Source organism: Idiotropiscis lumnitzeri, chromosome 13 (assembly GCF_059441095.1).
Source record: "Idiotropiscis lumnitzeri isolate Australia: NSW breed Sydney's pygmy pipehorse chromosome 13, RoL_Ilum_1.0, whole genome shotgun sequence".
Lineage (NCBI taxonomy): Eukaryota > Metazoa > Chordata > Actinopteri > Syngnathiformes > Syngnathidae > Idiotropiscis > Idiotropiscis lumnitzeri.
In genome coordinates, this window is record NC_142403.1 from 16,190,299 (window position 1) to 16,215,585 (window position 25,287).

General features: G+C 42.3%; 1 protein-coding gene across 3 annotated transcripts; it reads right to left on the minus strand.

Annotated features, from left to right (window-relative positions):
- Positions 1-408: 408 nt before the first annotated feature.
- LOC148324720 (capping protein, Arp2/3 and myosin-I linker protein 3-like) lies at positions 409-25,195 on the minus strand. Of its 3 annotated transcripts, none has more exons than XM_088313815.1 (40): positions 24,963-25,195; positions 23,781-23,875; positions 19,774-19,824; positions 19,652-19,711; positions 19,172-19,293; positions 18,983-19,077; positions 18,703-18,773; positions 17,838-17,911; positions 17,672-17,747; positions 17,501-17,589; positions 17,004-17,098; positions 16,050-16,136; positions 15,814-15,923; positions 15,655-15,732; positions 15,494-15,570; positions 14,420-14,524; positions 13,765-13,834; positions 12,893-12,974; positions 12,683-12,779; positions 12,262-12,316; positions 11,569-11,741; positions 11,393-11,461; positions 10,288-10,381; positions 10,110-10,208; positions 9,572-9,691; positions 9,364-9,477; positions 8,714-8,889; positions 8,240-8,327; positions 8,046-8,165; positions 7,472-7,538; positions 6,877-7,064; positions 5,848-5,927; positions 5,165-5,326; positions 4,148-4,328; positions 3,102-3,735; positions 2,897-2,997; positions 2,701-2,827; positions 1,842-1,913; positions 1,620-1,727; positions 409-591 (listed from the first exon to the last, which is right to left on the minus strand). In XM_088313815.1, exons 1-40 carry the CDS (start codon positions 25,018-25,020, stop codon positions 551-553), a joined length of 4,461 nt encoding a protein of 1,486 aa, XP_088169941.1. In that variant the 5' UTR covers positions 25,021-25,195; the 3' UTR covers positions 409-550. The 3 variants fall into 3 exon arrangements, with proteins under 3 accessions (XP_088169941.1, XP_088169943.1, XP_088169942.1); XM_088313817.1 differs by lacking the exon at positions 24,963-25,195 and adding an exon at positions 24,322-24,604; XM_088313816.1 differs by lacking the exon at positions 1,620-1,727.
- Positions 25,196-25,287: the final 92 nt, after the last annotated feature.

Here is a 25,287-nt window from a genome sequence, read left to right on the forward strand (position 1 = left end):
CATGGCGCGCCTTCGGCAGTCGGCAGGACAGCAGTGTCACAAACGTTCCTCTGGCTGGATGAATGGTCACAACTAATAAACAAAAAATTATGAATGAGTAAAAATAAATAAATTATTTATTTATTGGATAATATTCTAAAGCAAAGAACAAAAACAGTCCGGCAAAAAGAGTTAATCCATTATATTTTTATTCATACATTCATTCTTAAGGTGTGTTTGTGTTATACGGGGGTGCTCATACACAATATTGAGTTTTCTCTCTCTATAAAATATAAAATCACCTTTCAGATATAAATCCTCAAGTCATGTTAGAGGCAGTTGGCTATGTCGGCGGGCACTGCAGTTGTAGAAATCACATTCTAATAATATTACTAAAAAAAAAAAATAATAAATTAATTAATTAAAAAAAAAGAAAAAGAAAATTTTACAAGCCACGAGTCAGAGTGGGGGCGATGAGGGGGTCTTCTCAAGAAGCGAACACTGGTAAATGTGTGGAACAGATGCGTGTGTGTGTGTGTGTGCGTGTGTTATCCACTCTGCTGTGACATCATCACACAAGCTCGCTGTGACCAGGTGCTGTGTTGAAACTATCTGTGAAGACAAAAAAATTATAAGATGCTATTATGTCAAATATAATATATCCAGTTTATCACATGACCACGTCAAGTTGTTTTAAGAATTATAGTAGGGGTTTCATTACTATGTTATTACAAATGCAATAATGATTTCCTGGTGAATCTTTGATTTGATCAACATTTATGCTGTCGTCTTCTGACAATAGGCAGCACAGGAAAAACAACAATTTCGCATCACTAATCTGCACAGGGTGAATTCCCAAGTAGGAGTACGAGCTTTGTAATTCAGTGAAAATGGCCATTACAAATCAAAATGCCTCACTTACAGTTCAATTTCGAGACTTGAGACTTTTTCTTGCGTCTTGTTCTGATAGATTTCAACCAAATTTCATGTTGATCTCTAAATCTCGTTGGTGGGGGCTATTTTGTTTTCCTAATTTTGCAAGGGGCATAACTGAGTAAGAAATGGCTGCTTCAATCCAAAATGGCTGACGTCCGGTTCAAATTCAGGCATGTGTCTTTCAGACATTCACTACTCATCATTATTAGTGACGGGTAAATAAAGCTTCAAATCTGCTTCATGAACCAGTTGTAGTATTTTTGGACTCCAGTAGATGGCACTCTCGGTTCAATATTGGGCCCAAAGCACACTGACTTGCCATTTTTTAAAACCTGTATTTAAACCAACAGTGCCATCTACAGGACTCAAAAAAAATACAACAACTGGTTCATGAAGCAATTTTGAAGCTTCATTTTTCCATCAGTACCTGTGATGACAGACATGAACACCGGATTTCGTGTCGTAGAATTATTTTCAAAATTTCCAGGCGGCATTATTGAGTGACCTTTGGGGCATTTGTGTTCTGTTTTGTGTTTTGGCATGGTGAAGGGCCAAATTTATGGTTCCATTTTTAAATTGTGGACATTTCAACACTGGTACTCACAATAAAGGACAAACCAGACAATAACAACATTGCATGCTTCCACAATCACACGCAGACACATGCACACACACACGCGTATATATAAAAAGCAGACATGTACCAGACAAGTCCAGTGACTTATTTCTGTTTTGGGGCAGTCTAGGCTTTTTCTCTGGGGGTTTGCGATTTGGGGGCTTCTCAATGCTATTGGGACTGTCCCTGTCCGTGCCTGAGTTGATTGAGGACATGGAGGAGACATGGAGCAACGTTAGCAAGATACAAAATGCTTTGACCACACGGTACGTTGACATATAGACTTGTTGACCACATTGTTAGACAATACCTGCATCGCACGACATGGCTTTTCGGTTCCTCTGGGGCTTGACGGGTGCCTGAGGCCGCAATCCTTCTTCACCTGAGTGAGTGACAGGAAATCATGGGATGGTACTGTTTGGTTGTCTCAGACTAAACTCTATCTTTTCAAATTAAGAGCAAATTAATTGGAATATTCAGCAAGATTCCTGCCCATTTTATTGACTGTAAATTACAACTAGTCCGCAGTCTCCACAAATGCCATTTAAGTCCTTAATTTCTGCAAATTCCATTACATGACTTTTAATGCTTTTTAATGACCAGGGGAAACCGTGTGGGATACCTGCTTGTGGTTGGGTCACATTTGGGCTAATTCCCTTGTCGGAGTTTTTCAAAGTATGAAATGGCAGCTTGAAACCAAAATGGCTGACTTCCTATTCAACTTTAGGCAAAAGTCTCAAAGACTTATAATCAAACTATAATGAATTCCAGGTCAAAATTTTACTTGTTGGGAATTTGCTCAAATGAGTCCCAGTCAGAAGACTGTGTCCTAGACACACGGCTGACATTACACCGCCAAGCTTATTTTATTTTTTCTAATGTAGGCCAAGTATGGCGTCAAAGTTTGATGATTTTTTTTTCAAGCATTCACTAAGAGAGAGAGGGCACAAGGTCCCCCGTTAATCACATTTATTTATTTTTGTTACATGACAGAAAGTCATTTTCACGGCAGCTTGCGTCGAGCGCCGCGGGGAACGGGCTATTTATAAATGGACAACATTGACACAGCTGTCATTGTGACTGCCACCTACTTGTCCCTTTGCGCTTTGAAGCAGTTCTGCAAAAATAACAACAAAAGTCTTACTGTGTGTCGTTTCATTTTCACTGACCTTGACTAGCAGCTCTGTCAGGCAGCCCGTGCGCAGATCTGCCGAATGGAGGGGGCAAAGGTGGAGGGGGCAAGCTCCTCTCCGGAGCTGGTTCTTTCAGGAAAGTCACATACGACGTCGTCTTTGGCTGTTTAAAGCCCATGAGAACCGGAAGTAAATTTGCAAGCAAAGTGGACATTTATCGTCATCGCCTCACCTTTTCAGGAATCGGCGGAGGTTGACCATCCAGATCTCTTCTTTTTTCCTGGTCCTTCTTGTCCGTCTTGACTTGGTCCCTCTCGCCATCGTCATTCTCTTCTGCAGCAACAGACGACCGATCACTGGTGTATTTTGTATGAGAAATGTCCCAACTACAGGACAGCAGCCTGGAAAAATGTCAAATAATTGTCATGTTTCCTTACCAGGGAGCGTGTCGGAGCTTTCCAGCCGATGCCTTTGCCTCAGTTTGGACAAGTTGGGTTTGCTACTTTGCGGTGGAGGTTCAGGTTTCACCCCGCAGGAAACCGGTCGCCCGGCATAGCCGCTTCGCCATCCTTCTACACTCGCATCAGGACTGACGCGTCTTTCAGCTTCGGCGCTCACTTCCTGTTTGGGCGAGGGCGTCCTGTTGGAGGGGTACGGCGGCAACGGCCTTTGTGTGAAATGAAGCGCCTGGACTTGTCTGTCCGCCTTCCACACACTCCTGTCATTCCACTGGCCGTCCAGCTGCACGTCCGTCTGCTTGCCTTCCGACCACGAGCGGTCTATCTGCCTGCCGCCCAGCCGCTGTCTCTCCATCTTTCGATCGATTTGCCACTGCGTGTGCCTCTCCGCCGTCCACTGTCGGTCCATTTGGCGGTCCGGATGTCTGTCGGCGGTCCAGGCCTCCCCCGGCCTCTCATCCGAGCGCCGCCTCTCTGTGTGTCGCTCGCCCAGCCTGCCGTCCATCCACAAGTGTTCGGCCTGCAGCACCTCTGTGGTCCTCTGTTTGTCGTCCGCCCAGTACTTGTCGGCCTCTATCGGCGGATGCTCGGGCACCACGTCCTTTTCGGAGAGCTGTCGAAAACAAATGTAGCAAGTTTAAAACAGAAGATAAAATTTAAGTCGGCAATTTTAGTACATGCTAAAACTCATAAAGGACTCGAGTTGACTGACTTCAAGAACATGACACACAAAAAAAAGAAGGATTTATTTCTTGTGTAGTTTGTGCAAATCTAGCAACCCACCAATATGCACTGCAGACTATTCCCTTAACTTGTCCCCATCCGGATTTTGGCCTGTTTTACTGCCACTAATCCACCCCCCACGAACAAAAAGGCTACTTTTATTGACATTGTGAAAGGGGCTAGAACTACTAAGTACTAATCTTTGACGTGCTGCACAAAAAGCCTCAAAATTCGCAGTGTTATGACAACTTGATATGTTTTGAGTAGTGACATGCCAATCTTTGACTTGCTTGCGACTGTACCTCAGTGGGAGAATAAAAGGGGTGTTTGCTTCCTCCCATCCCTGAATGCGGAATGCCTGGCATTGGCGGTGGCGGACTCAAAATCAGAGTATTCTTCCCATCGGGTCCATCTCCGGGAGACCCCACCCTGGCGGCCGACTTGGGGGGCTGGAGGAGTGTGTACACGTTCTCTGTGGCTGTCCTGAAGATAGAAAACGCAAGCATCAACACTTAGCAGTACTATCGAGAAAATCAGCCGAGCACATAAATTAGCACGCTCACAGGGAGCTATCGCAGGCCCCAACTCACGTCCAGAAGCTTACATTGAACTAACCTCCTAATCCGACTCCAACTCCTGAAGTCGGTACCTTGGCCACACCCCTTGTTTTCACACACGCAACACACAAATACTACAGTTTGTACCGTAATTAAACTTGACTAAAACCAGATTATTTCTTTAGATTATATTTCATTACATTTTTGTTTTTATGCTTTGTTTACAACCATTTAGTGCTGGTCAAATAAAAATGCAAACAAAAATTGGGGTCTATATGTGACCTGCGATTCACTGGCAACCGGTCCAGGCTCTCGTCTGCGTTTTGTGCCCAGGAACGCAAAACAGTAAATACATCAAAATGGCTTTTACTGTGGTCATTTTCTGGCACAGAGAATGCAAATTGCCGTCTGTCGTCGACATCTGTGTCCTCACGCCTGTGAACACCATAAGTCGCTTGGCATATTTAGCAAGATGAGACACATATTTGTTGGGGATATTTGCAAGATTCACAAGTGCAGAGTGTCCTCAGAAGAACTACGAAGAAGGGCACTCAAATATTTGGAGCAGATGGTATTTTGGTGGCGTCATCTAAGATTATAATTGCGAAAAAAAGGTGAAGATTCATTGTGAATGGAGAATTCGGCAGGCCTGAGACCACATTTCTAGAATTTTTGCGCTATTTTTTATTTTTTTTTAGATTTACATGATAATGGGTCTGGCAAGCAAGTGAAAGGGGCTTTCGATACATTAGGTATACAAACCCCGTTGGTGCCGTAGCAACGGTGTGATCTCCGTAAAAGTCGGCGTCGGACTCCTGGTTGGGCAACGTCTGGTTGCGGTTTCTGCGGAACCCGAAGATGGCGAGGACGTTCCTCCTCTTCTTCCTCCTCAGTGAGTGTGTGTTATGCAGAGAGGAGAGTTGACTGGAGGAGAAGAAGAAGAAGGTCAGTTGGTGTGCCAGATAAACTCGGTCCTGTCTGACACAATCACGCCACGCATCCTCCGTCAACTCTGTCGGGACCTCATTGGATTCAACACCCGAGTGTTTGCGGTTTCTCCTTCTGCTGTTTGACTGTTGCTAGGCAACAACTCTCCAAGCACATTGGTTTATCTCTTTCAATTCTTCCTCTTACTCTTACTTCCTCAATTCTACCTCTTACTTTGTTGGTGCATTCAAGGGCCCTTGGAGAAATGAGGTCTATTGTAGGTGATGATTTCAAAAACTAAAGCAAATTCCACTGTGATTCTTATGCAATTTATATCATGGGGAATTTGTGATGAAATGTTTAATTAGCCGACTTGTGCATTCAAGAACTCTTGGACAAATTAACTATTGATGTTGAAGGAATGGAATATCAAGTGAGGCAGATTTATTTAGATTTCAGTATTTAAGTAACTAACTTGACGTGAGAGACTTTAACAATGGGACTAAGGAAGCACTTACCTATCTGCAAGGACTCTTTTAGTATAGAAATCGGGGAGTCCGTCATCCAAGGGGCTTATTCCTCCGTTTTCACTACAATGCTGACCACACAGAACATAACACTTAAAAGGTGCTTCAGGGTTGCTTCACTTCCAGTAGTTTCTATTTCTAAATGTAATCAAAGAAATGGATTGCCATCTCCAGTGAGATGATGCGAGCCAAGTGCAGCCATCTAATCTGTATAGATTACCCCATTTGGAGTAGACGATGGTGTATGAGAGTTAAGTAGGCGTGGTAAGTAACAAAGAATAGTTGACAAACTTCATGGCGGTACTTATGCAGATTATTGAGTATTTGTTTTTCTGACAACCTTTTACTTTTAGCCCCAGCATGTTACAACAGATCGCTGCACTTTCGACTCTTTGCTTTTTCATAATAACCATTTTGCGTTAGCAGTACAGTGAAGCCTTGACTCAAGAGTTTAAATTGATCCATGAACATGCTCGTAACTCAAAACACTTAAAACTCAAATCATATAAACCCACTGAAATGAAAGGAAGTGTCATTAATTTGTTATAGCATGCATTTTGCCCCTGATGTTCACATCTTGGCCATGAGGGGGCAGCACACAGACACAGAGACACACCGAAAGAAGGGTGACTTGGTAAAATGCCGGAATATCTTTTTATTTTATTTTATTTTTTTTATGATAATATGCTCGTGATTATTTCGATATTGTTTGTTCACGTGTTGTTGCATCGTTTGCATTTAAATATTCAGATCAGCGCATCCCGGTTACTGCACCAACTGAAAAGTCGTGCGGAAACGTTCACAATCGACAAATAGGCAATTTTGGAAATACGAATATAGAGGGGTTCACTGTACTTCTACCAGTCATTTTTTAAATGCATTTATTTATTTCTTTTTAAAACAAACATACTGTACTACTTCTAAGCATAGAGTGAGAGCACATTTACCACCTCTGTCATTCAGGAATCTATTGGCTGGATTGCTAGAGGAAGTAGACAGTCTATTGAAAGGCCCCCTCACCGTATCGGCTGATAGAAATCCTCCTTTGTGTCTGCGTGGAGGTCTCGGGCGCACCCTGGTCACGTGGTGGAGGGGCAGACCCTGTGTGGGCAACTCGGACAGGCCCTCCCAGGAGGCTGAGCGAGACAGAGGCGTTGAGTAGGACGGGATGGAAGGGGGTGGCGAGGAGCTGGAGTCGTCACAGAGACCTGAGGGCCGAGACAATATAGATGGGTACACCCTGGACTGGTCTACAAAGCAAGGTGAGAACATGCAAACTCCATAGAGGAGACCAAAGAATCAAACAGTAACCTCTGGTTGCAAGGCCGACATGTAATCCATTAACAGACGGATGTTGCCCGTAACAGTTAAGAATCCATTGATATTTGATTGTTAATGTTCTCTATCATAAATCAAAGATATTCCTCGAAATGCCTATTACAGCTTAGCTGCCACTTTATAAACCGTTGAGTCATCTTTCAGACAGCGATATCGCGAAAGGGAAAAATGGGCTCATCAGAAAGTACGCTAATGGAGCAATTTGTGTCACTGCAGGGGTGTTCTGATGTCTGACGGGAAAAGGGGAAGTAGAAGCAGGATGTGTGGTACTACTCACTTAGCCTGGTGGAGACGGGTCGTATTCGTCTTGTTCTCGAGCTGCGCTTCTTAATGGCTATTGTGTCCTGGAAGGGATAAAGAGGCTGAAAGACTGGAGACAGAAACATGGCGCCTAAACCAAAAAATACAAAGACAGCCAGGGGTATAAAGGGTACTTTTGATAGTGGGAGTATATAAAAAAAAAAAGTTGCTTTTAAAGCCTTTTTCTGTTGCAGAATTGTTCTGCACAAATGGGTTAGGGACAGGCTGACAAATCCAGAGATGGTTGAGGTCTTTAAAGTTAAGTTAAACTTTAAAGTGAGGAAAAAGGGGGTGAAGATTGATCCTTGAGGAACTCCTCTAAAGACACCAATTACATTTTAAGCTACATTTTGTAGGCTGTGTTCAATCAGTTGTTAGATCCTCAAAATGAACGTCAAACTTTAACACTGAGGTTTGCCCGCATTAGATGAAAAAAATATTTAATGTCGCCAGCAGTTGTGTTCAGGATCCCTAAACACAAACATTTCCGCCAGGATAGACACTCGTGGGACAGATCCCTGTGGTTCTCCTCAGAGCGTACCCTCACTTACTATACTGGTGTCGAGCTCCTCCTCAGTGATGTCCAGAGAGTCTCTGTGTCTGTTGAACCTCCAGCCCAGGCCGTCTTCACACGACCCATCCCAGCGTTTGAGATGAGAAACCTGCCGGGTCTGGGATGGAAAGCCCTCTAAAGGTTGGACTTTTGACCACTCAAGTCAAACATGAACTATGAACTTGTATTTACCAGCGTCTTGTGGGTGGCGTAGAGCTCCTGCAGGATTTGGTCCACGATGGAGTTGGTGAGATAGGAGACCACAGAGAGTTTGACTTCTCTGCAGTAGACAAAGAAGGAAATGAGTCATAGCAATCAACTTATCTTTTGTTTTTAGTTACACTCAAGTGTGATATAAGATTATCAATGTTTAGTCCCATTCTTACTACAGAAAAAAAAAAGACTACATATGTTGCAATTTCCCAAAAAGAAGACTGAGCTCTAAAAATTGCAGATTGCTCGAAGTAAATTCTCCAATATTTTAAATATTCTCAAATGAACAAATACTTTTTACAACAAAATAAAAAATACCTTTCTTACAAAAAACAATAATAATAATAAAGATACCAACATACATAAAGTTTGAATATTTTCTTTTTATGAAAGCACAACATCAATAGTATGTCTTCTTTTCAGGAAAGTTTGTCCTCTGTACGGAAGACTTACTCTAAAGCTCGGTGGACATCCTGCGCTGCTCTTTCCATCAGGGCGGTGCGGATTGCGGCGCGAGGTACAGACACGCGGTCGGATACGGACGAGAGCGGTGGGGTCAGTCGTTCCGCCGCGGCGGATGACAGGGGACAAAGCTCACGGCAGAGCGACACCATCGAATCGACGATCACCTGCACAGGAGAAGATTTAAGATGGATTACCGTATTTCCCCAACCAAAAGGTATCTTAAATTTTCTCTGAAATGGACTTATAATGTCGTGTGCTTTATTTGTGCACCGAGTTCCAAAATTTGGAAATGTCATGTGGCTTTGATGAGTGCGCCACTCGACTATGACCATTTCCTCGTGACATTTGGCTTATATAAAGGAAAGAGGGACATCATTTTGCTTCTAATTGGTACAATTGGAATTCGTGTCACGGAGGAAAAAAAAACTTAATGTCCAAATGAGGATCTTAAACTAACTTGAACATTGTTCCTTGGGAGCAAAATGCCGCCAAAGCATCGTTTTAATTGCTTTGGCCCAAGTACAAAAAAGGAGACACAAATCGTGAATATACAGCGTTAAACTAAATCGGAAATGGGCTCTTGGACGTGTAATGTAGAGAGATATGTAAAAAATAAACAAATTAATAAATAAACCTACCTGAAGCTCCTTGTCGGCGGCTTTGGCAAGCTCGCCGGCCAGCGAGTCCAGACGCTGGCGCACGGGCCCGTCCACAGAGAGCACATGGGCCAGCTCGCACAGGGAGGGGTACAGCTTGAAGTGTGCGAAGCAAAAAAGTGCTTTAAAAATGTTTTCTTTTTTTTGCCCCACATGTGACATGTTGCGTGGCAAACTTCACAAGGCTCACCGCGCGGGAATTCCTGGCCTCCTTCAGCACTTGTTTGGCTGCTTGAATGTCATCCGCCTCACCGACGCCTCGCAGCAGGCACACCTGCTGCTGAACGCGTGCGCACAGACGCTCCATCACCTTGGAAACACAGACATACAGACACATATAGTTTTGACAGGTTTTTGTGGCCCAATTTTGGCAGATTTGTGCTGGGCTTTTTTTTTTTTTTTTGAGATGGCCAGATTTTTTTTTTTTTTTATTTTTAAAGATTTTTGAACAGTTTTGTATGTTTTTGTCATATCTTTTTCAGAATTTTGTCAGATTTTGGTCTAAGCCATTTTTTTTTGTTTTTTTTTCACTGATTTTGTCTGGTTTTATTCGTAAGATTTTTGTCTGTTCTTTATTTTTTATTAGATTTTTTTTTATTTTTGGGGGGCCAGAAATGTGTTTTTGTCTCATCTGCTATAAAATGACCACATACACTTGTATATCAGCGCAAACTAAACTAACTGCTATATTAGTTTGCTATAAAACCGAAGCTAAAGTCCAGCGCTACCTGCTCTGCGGTGCTGGTGACGAGGCCTTGATGCAGCCGAAGAGCCTGACGCTGAGAGAAACGCTGAGTCTGGTTGTTCCTCACCAGAGCTCGTTGAATCTATACAGAAAGTCATGAATTAGGCACGCTTAACCCCTTTTACATAAAAAACAAAACGAAACAGAAAAACCGTACTGACCTTGGTCAATGCCTGCTCTGTCCTCTCGGGGGCGCTGCGGTATGCCTGACTGATGTCGCTCAGGGGGAGGGGCATGTACTGCAGGGTGAAATTACTAAAGTGGGATGAGAAGAGATGGAAATGAGTTGCATCAGCCACACACGATAACCGTGTATCCACGGCGGCCTCCAGATTTGAGGGTTAGTTAAGTTCAATGTCCCCACTGGACAAGGCCATCCCATAATGCGAGAGAGTGAGTAATACCCTCTTCAACCATGTCCTACTTGGCCTGAAGCAATGGCTGAACGTTTTAAGATAGCAATGTAGAGAGCATCAATTTGCTGAGCTTGGGTTGCCAATTTCAACTTGGAGTACATTTGCACTGCAGGTTGTTCTGCACAAATTACATCGGATAGAATAACTACCGTACGTACAAAAATGCAGGGAAACAACACCATGCTCATTTTCTCTTTTTAATCTATTTCGGCATTCCATAACACTTGGAGGTTGGGAATGGATGGAAAAAAAAAAATCTACGTTTAGAAGTCGCTCTCGAGTATTTACGTTCCAAGTAAATGCAAATTTATAGTGGTGATCAGCTCTATTTTGATTACACTTTGTCGTACGATGCACTATTGATATTTTTCAAGGTAAAAAAAAAACGAAAATAAGAAAACCTAAAGGTGCTCATTTGTTATACGTTCATTTTGAGATGGGGACGATAAACACAAAAAAAATTAAAGATAATAATTAGGGCTCTATTTCACATTAAACAAAATACTTGGAGAGAATGCTGTTTTTGGATAAACTTGTTTTTTTCTCTTTTGTGCACAATACACTTTTTTTTTAACTACAAATTGTGACATACACTTGACATGCTTTTTGATATTTATTTTTTCATTTTTGGATCAATTCATTGAAAAAAAAACTTTTAGCTAACAAATACAATAATTTGGGTAATTTTGGAGATAAATGCTTTTCATTACAGTCACTTATGCGCTGGGTAATAGTGGCGGAAATAATTGCAGTTGAAAATGTAGTTTCGTCCAGCTAGCATGCCTTAACGGTATTTGAAATAATTTAAACTCTCCAAAACCAATCAATACAAACATTCTTAATCTCTTACTGTTCGAGTGCTCTGGCCACATCGAGAAATCCTGCTGCGGAGGTGTTGTTGCGATCCCACGTCACGCTCCTGCAGTGGAGCATGCACATAGGTGAACACTTGCCCCCAAATCATCCCCTTTTCCCACCCCGTCTAACCGCTGCCTGGAACTACATTAATGGACTCCACATCTTTACCGAAGCGTGGTGTTGATCTGCAGGGCTTTGCTTAGCATCTTGGCACCGATATCGTCCATGTTGTTGCCGCTCAGATCCACTTTCCTCAGGCAGGTGTTACTCCCCAGGGCGTTGACCAGCACCGTGCCCCGGGAACGGAGGCGCGAGTCAGTCAGCGACAGGGTCTGCAGGGCCTGAAGAGGAATCGGAAGCGTGTTTCGGTGTGACTTGATACACTGTATGAATGAATAATTGACGATACATGTGTGTGTAGTGATATAGAGATGGTGGAACACGGGGCAAACAGGGTGACAGCAATAATTCATGTTACAGAGAAACATGAAGTAAACAGGATTTTCTTCTCTCTCTCTCAGTACCTCAACTTTGTCCACCTAATTTGCTGTCAGTAGGTGAAACAATGGGGTGTTACTTTAATTTAAGGTATGATAAAATGCAGACGTTTTGACCAAGATACACTCACTTGCCAAAATATGTACAAGACCCCCAAATGCGATCCCAAAAGAAGCTTTGGCGATCCATGCTTTTCATTGGACAACGACCCCTTACCTTGTTTTTTGGGTGCGTAAATCTTACTTAATGTTCAAATTCAGTCATTTGCAGAATGAAGACGTACTATCTGTTGATCGCCATTCTCAGTCCTCATAAAATCACATTTAGTGTCCATTTTGGATGCATCATCCTGTTCTCACTCACGCATTCCTCCTCTTGTATGAGCTGCACCAACTTCTGCAGGACTTCATCCAGAACCCTACGGATGTAAAGTCGCGAAGACAGAGACCGAATGAGCCGAGGGTAATTATTGCAATTTTGCTGCAGCTGCGTAGCGAGCCCGGTGGCGTATGAAAAGTGAAGTAGAGTCAACAGAGCTGTTAATTCCAGCTGGCATATATATGCTTTGTTACAGCTCCAGCTGTTGTGAAATGATATATAAATAAAGTTGTGTGTGTAAAATAAATAAATATATAAATAAATAAATTATAATTATATTAAATATATACATATATATAATATAATTATATATATAGACATATATATATTTTTTATTTATTTATTTATTTTTTTTGCGAGAAAGCTTAAACTTAAATGACCACGTCAATGGCGCAATGTATGTCACCTGTTTTTGATATTGAAATTCTTGCCGAGATGAAGGTGTTTCAGCGAGGGGTGTCTGGAGAGGGCGGGCAGCACCGTAAGCAAGTCTGCATCCAAACCTGTCGACATGAGAATAGCTCAAAAGTCGCCCGGGGACTAACTATACAAAAACAGGCAAGGTCAGGGACGAGAGAGGGGGGGGGGGGGGGTCTGTCGCCCCGTGTCACTGTACCGTTGTCTGAGATGTCCAGAGTGCCGATGGAGGAGACTCTGGGGAAGAGCTCCTGGAGGACAGCAGCTCCTGCACATCGAAGCTGGAGGATGGGAGCAAAATGTACACAAGCACATGAATGTAGAAGAATCGTTCTTTGTATTCTGGTGAGCTGCTGAAGTACATTGATCCCGTGTTCAAAATTGGGTTTCCAGACTAACCTTGCAATAATCATTTTATTATTAAATTCATTTTAAGCTTTAAGAATAATACTAAAACAATTTGTATGTGTGATGCAGGTATTATTTTTGCTTCAATAAAAACTAATCTATATTGATATATTTCCTGCATTCATTCTTTCAGATTTACAATCTCGATTCTTCGATTTTTATTATTCTTAAACAAGTGTTCTGCCATCAAATGGTCAAAAGTGGAATTACCCCTGATTTTTAGGATTTTTAGAACAAAATAGTTATTAACTGTATTAAAAAATCTGCAAAATAGTCGGACTGCAAACATGTAAACCTTTGGAGGGAGGGTTACTTTAATTCGTCTGGGTTACTGCGGTCTCATAATGACACAACGGACCAAATGAGTGAACTGAGGCTGAAAGTTGGCCAAATTTTAATGAATAAAGTGAGAGTAGGTCACATTGGTAGTAGGTTAATATCGCTGTGTCGTGGCGTTTGTTGTGACGTGCGGCAATCATTGTGATGAGTTTCAAAGCCAAAAGGTAAGCAGAGCTGCATTCAGTCTTATTGAATTCAACAATCAGAATTAGCTTTCACTGTTAGCTTCTGATAAGCGGCGCATTTTTTTTTTTTACTGATGTTGTCAACATAAGTGAGGTGGTGCTCGTATATGGCGATGTGTCCATGGGCCTACATACTCACCTCACAGCCACTGATGTCCAGATGAAGGTCGTTGATGTGAGGGTTGGAGGTTAAGCCCATGAGGAGAGACCTATGCAGACAGGAGGAAGAACATGAATATATCTCGGAACATCCCTTCCCAGCCATGAGGTGTGAAATTAAACAACCAAGTCAATCTTGATACGGCCAATGTCTTAAAATGCATTGTGTTTGAGCTTTGAAGTTGACAGAATTGTGACATTATAGTGCAGCTAATTTATAGAATACTGAGTTTCTCTGCCTACGACTTGGGGATGGCTGGGTGAGGATCTGTCATTTTCAAGGCATCACAGGCTTAGTAATGAAGTGCAGCCTCCCAGAGTGAAAATATAATTGATGCATTCACAGTTTCTGCCAGCTGCGTTTAGAGAAGGGGGCTCTCAACAAGTTGCACCGCCCATGGTCGTCATGGAAACAAAAGACATACTCAGGTTCAATAAAGATCAAATCGGGGATGCATGGAATATAATTGAAATAATGCTCTGAATTTTCTCTAAAGTGAGAATGCGTCTATTTGTTTTTCTAAATTGGTGGGTGACCAGTCCGGGGTGTACTCACTTTTCACCCAAAGTCAGTTGGGATCAACTCCAGCTCACCTGTGTCCCTAATGAAGTGTTATGGGAAATGCAGGGAGTACCTGAGGACGTCAGGGGGCAATTTCATGGCGGACAGATTGACGTGGGTGAGGCTGAAGGCGGAGCTGAAGAACTGACGGAACAACGGCAGTGTGTCCTTCCCTTTTCTGTCAGGGACAAAAAAGAAGCGACAAGTGAGAAAGGAGAGAGAGAGAGAGAGAGAGAGAGAGATGGATGAATGAGATGAGAGTGGCCACTCAAACAAGCGTGACACGATGAGTGCAGAGTACAGAAATCGCACACAGAGCCAATGAGTGGGGGTCAAATGATGGACGACCCCACTTAAGTATTCATACACATTGAGAACTCTCAAACCGCGTTCGTGGAGAGCAAACATGCTGTTTCAGTGAATTTTTCGTTTTTTTTTCCCCCTAATTTTTTGTATATCTCTTTTAAGTGAAAAAATAGCGCTATACAGAATAAATAAATAAATGATTTAACAAAAAAAAAAATGAAAGATGAAAATGAAGATGAAGGTAATTATGAGACCAAGCTCAACATGAGGGCCCATCACATTATTTTTTTTGGCTCCCAAAATAAAAAAAGCAAAGAAAGTGCACAAATGTCATGTTTCTTGTTAAATGGATTGCTATTTTTCTTCGCTTACACTTTTCAACAAATCCTTTGTCATTATTAATTGAAGACAGCATTTATATTGGGTTGTCAGTATTTTTAACGACTGGATGGGACTATGGAACTCAACGCTGTATATTACTTAGTCATTCAGTGGAACGCCGAAATTATTTTTTTGCATATTTTTGTGCGCGTTTAAATCTATTTCCAACAAGTCTCAAAAGTGTGCATTTAAAGCATACAACAGGGGTAAAACAATTTTATTTAATTTTTATAATAAGTCAGTTTTTGACCGATTGCGGATCTGGAATATATCCCCCACCATAAACAGGGCTTCACTGTAATTCAATTCTGTTCAAAGCAAATCAAAATCATCCAAGTGGAGATGCAGGACAATAGAAGAATGAGAGAGAAGGACCAATGAAGGCTTAAGGAGCGCTGCAAGGATATCTTTTATGGTTTCAGCTCTTTGCTCTCAGCCAGAGTTGAAAGTTAAGACTAACCTGTGGGAGAAGGAATTTTTGGAAAGATTCAGAAAGGAGAGATCAGCGCAACAGCCCCGCAGAAGAGCCCCGAATAGCTGCGAGAGATAGGGTAGGAACGGTTAAATCCGAACGGAACATCGACGCATAGCTTTGGAAACCTTTGATTGTTAAAGCCTTACAGAGTCCACAGAGCAATCTGTGCCCGACAGATCCAAATGCACCAGGCAGTTGGGCTGCGACAGGAAAAGATACAAGCTCTGCAAACACAGAAAGAAGAGACGTCAGATTGGCTTCAAGGAAAAGTGGCTACAATCAACAAATGTACGACACTCTCTGACCGAGGCGTCGTCCCCGGACAGGATGCCGGGGTTCTTGCTCAGGTCCAGGTGCAGAAGCGAGTTGGAGTACTCGTCACTGGAGTTCAACGCCATAGAAAGTGACACCAGCCCTAGATGGTGAAACAAGTGAGAATGAGAAACGGTGGATTGGGAAAAGTTCAATTCAATTTTAGAACCGCCTCCTAAAATGGTGGGCAAAACCACAATTCTCGACTTTTGTTGTGCTTTTCATGAACCTTTGGAGGTGAGCGAGGTCTTAGAGAGGTTGAGGAGACGGAGACCCTTGCTGAGATGGCACATTTGTTGGATCAGGTTGGCCACGCCTACAAACGGGGTGAAAAATGTTTTAATAATAATAATAATAATATTAATAAATATAATATATGAATAAATCAGAACACTTTTATATAATAACAGTAATTGGGTCCAGCTTTGCCACAATTTTTTTTTACTGCCTACCTGTTCACACAGTGACTACACCTCAAAGTATGATCCCCAAATAACTCCAACCTTAAAAACTATTTGAGGTGAATCGATTTTCGAAGACTCTCCATAATTTCCGCTAACAACACAGGCTAATCTTGACTCCACCCCTGACACGTAAAGTATACCTCTCAGTCAAGCGTTATCACGTCAACATACTTCCTTGACACCAATTCCTATTTAGACAGGGCTTTGGCAAAATCTTATTGTATGTTTGGGCACTTTTGAAAGAGTAAAAAAAATGCTTTTCTTTTTCAGCAAATAGCAGGAAAAAGATTCCTCCACCAAGGAAAAATGCATATAGGTGGACTTGCGCAGAGTGAACCGCAAATAAGTGGGGCATTTCTGAACATTGTGTCTTCCAGCGTTGCCTCCTGTTCAGTGAGTCGCTCTCACTTTAGCACTCAGAGTCACAGTCACACGCTGGTGGCCGACGCATCCATGCGTGGTGCCAGTCGGCTCATCAGGAGCAATTAGCGCTTGAGCGTCTCGCTAACGGACACTTAGACACGGTCCCTACAGCTTCCACAGACACGTCACCCCCTTAAAATTAAGTTTCAGTGGAGAAGCCCTATTCCTGGTCAAACATTTGAATCTCATTAGTCACCCGTGAAAATGAAAAAATTAAAAAAATATTAAACTATGAGCATGTGACTGGTTACTCTTCAAATGTAATAGCCACTTATCAGCGCGTGCGGTCACTCTACCTTGGTTGTCCAGAGAGTTGTGGGCCAGGTTGAGTGAGTGGATGACAGCGGCGGGGTTCTCTGACAGAGCGGCCGACATCTTCTGTGGGAAGTCTCTGCAACACAGCGTATTGATCCAAAGTAGGGATGGGCGACTAAATGTCGGAGGGGGCCACAATTTTTCATTAGTGATCTCCCCTCTACAGTATATACAATACAGCCTTAGTTTTATTCTCAATTGCAAACAATGAATCAATAAATGTGCCCTAACATGCACGTTTGAAGATTTTTCCAAAGTTCTTTCTGCTTAACATTTGAGATCACTTTCAAGTTTCCACTTTCGTAGGTCAGCTGTAAAATTGATGTTAGCGCCCCGCTGGTTAAAAAAAAATATATAATAATAATAAATAAATAAATAAAAATAAATGAATAAAAATAAATTAATTAATTTAAAAAATAAATAATAAAAAAAAAATATATATATATATATATACACTTTTTTTTTTAAATTTGCTTACGATTTCAACCCGGCATTCTCCAGCGTGATCTCCTCCAGGCTGGATGATTTGCTGACTGTGTGCAGGACCTGCTCAGTCACCTCTGAGCCCTGAACACAATTAAGCATATGAACACGTAAGCTTCCCCGTGAACCAACAAAACAATGTAGCCACAGATTAATTTTCACTTGCCAAGCGCAGGTCTTTGCAGTACAGCTTAGTGAACCATGTGTTGTAGGCCACCGATGCTACAATCACCGCCAGATCCCTGCAGGGGATGACCATTGGATATTCGGTATCTTTATGAAAGGTAGCAGTTTTGGATATTTTTTTTGTGTGTGTGTTTCTATCACCTCACCTACTCTCAAGGTGACTAAAGTCCAGCAGGTTAAACTCACGGTTGTCCTGCGAGTGGTAGATGGTGTCAACGTCCTAGAGGAACCCAGCAGTTGGGGTAAGTCACTCATGTGTACAGTAAGGCACAAGTAAGTCTCATTTCTCAAGTTTAACACAAGTCCAAAGTTACTCAAGCTAGTCAAATTTTGCAAATTAACCTCCAATCATTTTAGCAGTGAATTCAGAGTTTTGCTGCTAAACACTAGCGATAGGGTGGAGATAGTGAAATACAGTGGTGATTGTGAAATAGTTTGTCACCATTTCAGTTGGAGAAAAAAAATACACTTCAGAATATGCGATCAGTTGACGCTCTCGGATGACACAAAGAACTTGACCGTCTTCGTTTTCGCGTATCCGATCATATGACGCTATTGTGATGCGCAGTAGCAAGCTAGCTATGCCTACAGCCTGAGAATCTGACAGTTTGCTCGCACGGCTGCTTTAGAGCGCCTCGTTGCCAGCTGCGAGTGTGCGCACATTTCCCAGATAAAAGTGAGAGAGGGCAAGGGGGGAAAAAAGAACAACTATACAACTACCGTGTGGACCAGAGATTGCCGCGTCTGAGTGCCTTGTTGTCGGCTGTAAGTGTGGGCACGCCACAGAGAGATCAAGCGAATAACTTTCTAGAAAATGCAGGCAGGCGAGACTTGTAGCGTCATGTAGTTCAAGTCTAAGTCAAGTTGAGTCTCTCCTAAGTTTTAGCCGAGGAGAGTCTCAAGTTCTAAAATTGGCAACCGGAGTCTGACTGGAAGTGACTCGACTCCTCCACCTCTGACATTACTCATCAGCCTGTTGGCATGGGGAAACATTTCAAAGCACTTACATACCCATTGCACTTCCTCCTTGCAGCTGATGCCATTATAGTCGCACAGCGCAGCGTAGGTCTCTGAAAAGCCTCCTGAGGGTGGCAACAGACATCAGCAAGTTTTTCCTTTCTTTTTTGGGGGGATGAAAAAGAGCATCTGGGACATCTGTTGTGTGAAAGATGATTTCCTCTTGTGTGTGTGTGTGTGTGTGGTGGGTGTTGTTTTTGTCTAGATGTCTATCCACCCATCCATAGGAATGCTCATCTATCTATCTATCAAACATGTTTGCTATTTTCTTTACCGCACGCCCGCTGGGTTTCCACCGATGTCTCCGAGCTGGGCGAATACTTCCTGCTGCCCTCGGAAAGATCGCTATCAGAGTGACAGATGGACGGTCTGTAGAGGTCAAGAAAACACAAAAGGAGTAAAGATGTAGATCGCACAGTCGTCCGCTTATTACGTTTCCCAGTTGCCAGCCGGTGAGTCTTACGCAAACACAGAGTTGTTGAAAATCCGCGAGAGCGCATAATTGATGTGGCTGACCACGTGGTTGAGGTGGTCCCGTGACTCGAACCTCAGGCAGCAGGTGGACTTGTCGGTGTCGATAATGACCTGTGCGGGGAAAAAAACGTCGACTTTGGGTACACTAAAAAAGATGTATCAAAAGAGCTGCTTAGAATATTCTGCTTGTACACAGTACCACCTGACATATGTGGATTTTTTTTTTTTTTTTTTTACAATACTTTTTTTGGAGGTGGCAAAATCTCATGTTGTAATCTGTTCATGTGTTAAGAAAAAAACAATCGTCAAAAAAATAAATAAAAATCAGCTGATGAAACACAATTTAAAAAGCAATATCGTCCGAGCCCTGCTACACAGATAACTTTTCCATTTAATCAAATGAGCAAAGAGTGATATTTTGTTCCGCTGTGTCCTAAAGCACAAAATCTCAAAATGTGTCGAAACTCACCTGGTGATCTGGGTGTGAATTCAAAGCTCGGATCTCCAAGAAGTTAAATGTGGATTCAACCTGTCATCAAACATTCAGTGAGAGAAAATTTCAAATTTAGCTGGAAATGTATATTGCGATACCTTGGCGGGAATCTTGGGCGCCAGAAAGTAGAGACGCCACATCGCCAGCACCTGAGGAGAGACAAAACATTTCGATGCACTGCTGAATCACATCACCCAGCAGAAATCAGGGAGTTTTAATGCTTATGATAGGACGGAAACGATGATCTGTACAATTTACAAGACAGTAAGGTTGCATCTCCTATCTTGTTATTCCCCCCCCCCCCATGTTCACATATCGATCCGACTAAAAGCACCTCTGTGTTGTGGAGACGGCTTCATAGATTCAGGCAGGGAAAAAAAAAAAAAGGAAGCTTCGACTCGGATTCTCACAAAAGATGTATCATTAGTGATATGTCTAGCAAGAGCAAATGTCAAAGTGGCTCATATATCTGCACAAAGTGGCCTTGGGCTCGACAAGCCACCACAACCTTTCTCTACTGCATTTACATTAGCGCTTTAGCGGAAGACATTATTTCTTCAGCATTTGAGTCGTGATACGTTAGGCTGGGTTTGTTCAACCCCAGCTGCCACAAAATACCAAGTTATAAAACTTTTAATACGCTGGATATGAGTTGAATTTGTTCCTCAAATCCAATCAGAATCAACTGTATATCCCAATTGAAATAAATGGCTGTTTCGGCCTACCCTTAAAAAAAAAAATATCAGAGTCATGGTAAAAATCAATTTATTAAACACATTATTATTAGCAACATATTTATTACATTTATTGAGATCCCACCCCCGGTAATGGTACATCTGCTTCAAGACTGCGCCCCTCTAGCGTGCTCACTTAAAGCGAAGCTAGCCGGCTGTGTTCACACCTACAACGGCGCAGACACCCATTTTGAACTGCGCTCTGTTTGGGTTTATTGTCACGAACAAAAACACGAAAATCGTTGGCTCTAAAATGTCCAAAAAATTTGCTATACCTGTGAAATAGGTTTTACTTATTTTTGCCGTTCCAGTTGTCTTCACATCACAAGGAAAATGGAACACACATTCATTCTTGATTATGACTGACCACTCAAAAAGTCAGGTAGCATCTCGCAGAGAGCCAAAGAGGTTAGTTTTTGGCATTTTGATGCTCTCCACCAGCAGCATAGAACACTGCCCTCTGCTACTCTTGCTCGCATCTTCTGCCCCGTCGCTCCCAATCATTTACTTCATCCACTCTGAAGGCTTGGCTAAAACGCTCTCGAGAGACCAAAGACTCTCCTTGTGTTTCCTCCTTTACCAATGAAATACAGGAACTGTATGCTTTCATACAAATGCTACTGAACAAAACAACGCTGCAGCTCAAACGTATTTTTAAAACACTCCAAATAGTGAAATGATAAAAATTGTCACCATTGTTTATGGGCGGAACACGGTGAAGAAATTTGTCCATGCCTGACAGAACACAAGAAGGCTTGACATTTTGGTTAGAAGAAGACATTATACGGTAATTCTAAGCAATACAGTGTCCTTTAAAGATGAACTTGCCCTAGAAATGTTGTCCAGTCGCGACCAAATATAAACATGTGTCCCTCCCTGAAGACAGTTTCACTTTGAAACATACAATTTGGAAGACATATATTTCCTGATTTACCCCTTAAAAAAGTCTCACAAACCGATGCCTTTCCAAGTCAAGCAAAAATGTTTCCTTAAAATAATTAAAAGAATTTTTGAAGCATCCCCACTAGTCTTAACACAGTATGCTGATTAATATTGCGTTTGTGGAAAATGAATTAAGCAGCAAAATTTACTCGTTTACAGCCATCTCGAGTGAGGCCATTCTGCCACTTGCTGTCAAGTGAAAATTGCATCACAGTACCTAAGAGCTCAGTTTGCGAGCGTCATATGACCGAATCAGGTGAGCCGTGACGGTTGTTAACTGAGCTCTTACGCTGCATTCCAGAAAGGTGGAAAGTTGCATTTATCCCGGTTCCGAATGCAAATACAGCTGATTCCGATATATTGTTTCTTTTTCTAGTTCATTACAGCACATTTTGACCTTCTTCATAATTTCCTTAAGTTATATACATAAAGGAATATTGTATTTTCAAAGCATGTCATCAAATAACTTAACGCAGGAATATCTTCATTGCCGCCAGTACAAATCATATTGTGTTATATTAAGTTATTAACTTAACAATAATTATTATTTTTTTCTACAATATTGTGAATTACGCTTTGCCAATTCACACTCTGTGTCTCCATCGGGTTGGCTGGCATTGAAGAAGGAGTGTCTACGTCCTTTGGATAAATTGTCAAAAATGTTTCAAATGTTATGACATGACACTTAGTATGATGCACACACGCCACCTGGCAGTTTCTTATGTGGTGAGCAAAGAGTCTGATGTGGAGTGCTTCCAAAACATACACGAGGAGAGGAATGCTCAACAGATAAGACTGAGTCGATAAAGCCCGATTGTATCACATTACAGTAATGAGTCGGCAGTTGAAGACATAGTTAAGAGTAAACGGATGTGAAGTGCGCTGACGCAGCAGGAGGGACATCATTACGAGCGCGACTACTACAAACGAACTGAACTCTTCCAAACTCTTCAATCGCCTCCAGTCTTTCATGTGTCGGAACGCAAAGCACACATGGTAACCTCCAGTTCGTTTTGACTCATCTGACTTCGCACTCCCATCCACCCACGCCATGTTCCTGTGGATTACGAACATGACACTGAAGTGCATTTAAAAATCCCTTAAACCAGTGTGACTGATCAAACTCAGATCGAGCTCTAAAGTCTATTAGGCGGGAGCCCGGCAGGGGTGACATAACTCAGGCTTCCCCATCTAAAGAGAAAGTGGTAAATGAGAGGTGGTTTGGAGGGAGATTGGAAGGATTTTTTTAGACATATCAAAGTGTGTGAAAATCAAAGGCTCCACATGCGGAAAAAAAGAAAGAAAAAATAAATCTTTAACTGCCTGCTCTTGCCACATGAAAAATCATTAACACATCCACAGAGCAGCAGGAACTGCCATAAGCCAAACTCGCTATGACCAGGATAAAAGCTCATTGGCCTATCGGGGTTTGCAGGAAAGGCAACTGGGGCTACTGTAGGTTTTAAGACATAAAACCAAACCGATTGAACGCTGTATAAATCTTGATCTGAATCCTCTGCATGAGCCAAGGCTGCGGTTGATGCAAAGCCACTGCCTTCATCCTTTCCGTCGATTCTAAATTCATAGCAGCTGAGCTGATTGCCCCAGATTGAATCTAGATAAACTGGCCCTACTTTACTCCAGCAAACAAAAAAAAAGAGATCTTACATCTTTGCCCCATATTCTCAGATGGAAGTGGCCTGGAATCAAATGCCGTGTTCTGCTCAGCCCTCCTACTGCCTCCACAGTGGCATCCAAGAAACCCACGCTCCTACCCTACTCTGTCTCTAGTATGCTTAACAAAATCCCCTTTTTTTACAGAGCTGTACAGTCCGGTACAATTGGGAACGCTGAAAAAAGTTGTGAATCAAAATAAGTGAGTAGTCCAGTACCACTTTTTGGGCTTGAGGGGAACGCCACAGTCTAATGGTTGCTCAACAGAGAATCCTCGATAATTGGAAATCAACATTGGTTTTCTAGTATAAGGCTTTGCACACAATTTTTCACAGCAGAAGAGTGAGAAGCGGATAGTTGTTATTTGGGTTCAAGAGAATAATTCACAATTTAACGAGTTTGCAATTAGTGAATCTCAAATTATTAGGGTTTCACTGTAAATACATCAGTTCTTGCTTCTCCCCTATTGTAGATGTTTACTAGCAGATCTTGGTTTGAACGTGTTCCATGTGGTACAGATTTCGCATTTTGACAGGGAAAATCAAGCACCACAAACTGAGCCAACTGTGCAGTGGCTATGACATCATGCTATTACTACTACTACTTTTATTTACTACTACTTTTATTTTATAATGACAACACAATGTGTATGTAATCATTTGATATTTGAACTGAATTTGTGACGTTTGTTCAATAAAGCATTATAAAAAAAAAATACTACTACTACCAAATAATAAAGAAGCCTTCAAACTCACCAGAATCCGGTCCTCTGTTTTACCGCTCTTGGTGTCAATCTTAATCCCGCAAATAAATTTAATGGTTGATTTCTCGATGATCTTCCTGATACTGTCTGTGGACGGAAGTCATAAGAAGATGTCATCATTATGAGCCACTTACAATGCCACTAAATTAAATATTTTCCAATTTACAGTTAAAAAGCTTCTAAAAATTGGAATATACTCCACTTCGTCATTGTGGGGCTTTCCATGTCACAATGAGAAGCGCTAGTCATGAGCTAGCTCGCATGCTAACTGGGACATTTCCTTCTATTTAATAAACTTTTTACCACATTCCAACACACGAGAGGAAAACACTGAATACATAAAGTAACACGAGAAATTTAGACATTGTAAATTGCGGCATCCATGAAAGATGTATTTTAGGCAGCTAGCTCGCTAAACGCAGTTCTCAGTTTTTGCACTTCACAGGCTTTAAACTGACTGAAAATACACACGATTATTCATCTGTTGAATTGCTAGTGTAAGCTTTCGAAAACACTTAGACACTTTAGATGACCTTGTGCCAGCTGGTCTCAGGGTTCCCCCACACGCCGGAGCAGCCAACAGCCTTTGCCAGGAGGGTGGAGGGTGATTTGAATCAAGTGATGCTTGATTCAATCATCACAGTGCGACTCTAAGAGCCATTAGGAGTAATTAAAACATCACCAGCGCTATAGCCAGCTTGTTTGTGCTCAAATTATACAACTATGAAAATAACACCAAGCTAGCAAAGTATCAGAACATGTTGGCCTTGCTCATTATTGCTGACAAGATGCACGGAACATCTGCCTTAGAGCAACCCCTCCCACCTTTTTCACACACTGGGTGGCAGGGGGGTGAAAAACAACAGAAATGTCACACTTTAAAGACTCCAAATCAGCCGGAAATTATTAAGAAATCGCCTACATATTATCTTAACACCCACCACCTCCTTTGAACGCAATTTTCTTTACAATCACTCGACATGCCATGCCCCACGTTGCACCCTCTGCATGCATCTGCACATGCATGCAAAAAAAAAAATGTCACGCGTTACAAACTGCGTGTGTTCGGAGGAGAGGTGAAGGGGGCGCGGACGATTCAGTCCGCAACGAGGCGGAGGAGGAGGAGAAGGAGGGCGGGGGGTGGTTTGGGAAGCACAACCACAAGAAGACCCACCTGTGATGTCCTTGTTCACACTCGCATAGCCAAAAACGGTGATCTCTTTAGCGGCCATGACTGCAGCAGCTGGCCCCCGCTGCTCTTTCTTCTTCTCCTTCCTCCTCCGATGGATGCTCTCTTTATTATTCTTTCTCAGTCACGGACAAAAACAATGGTCGCTCTTGCAGGCATTCCTGCAGCGAGTCCGAGCTTTCCCGGAAGAAAACCTGGATGGATTATGGGAGGATGGATGTGAAGGGACGGAGGGGAGGGGAGGGATGAGGGGAACAGGGAGGGAGGGGTTACCTGCAGGAGATAATGAGAGTTAAAGGGGGGTTTGCAG

Excerpts from the sequence above, each read along its gene's own strand:
- LOC148324720 (XM_088313815.1), bottom strand. The coding sequence starts at position 25,020 with ATGGCCGCTAAAGAGATCACCGTTTTTGGCTATGCGAGTGTGAACAAG. Across the intron at positions 2,828-2,896 it reads CTCCGCCGATTCCTGAAAAG|CCAAAGACGACGTCGTATGT; the intron begins GTGAGGCGATGA and ends GGCTTTAAACAG. Across the intron at positions 1,728-1,841 it reads AGCCATGTCGTGCGATGCAG|GCACGGACAGGGACAGTCCC; the intron begins GTATTGTCTAAC and ends CAATCAACTCAG.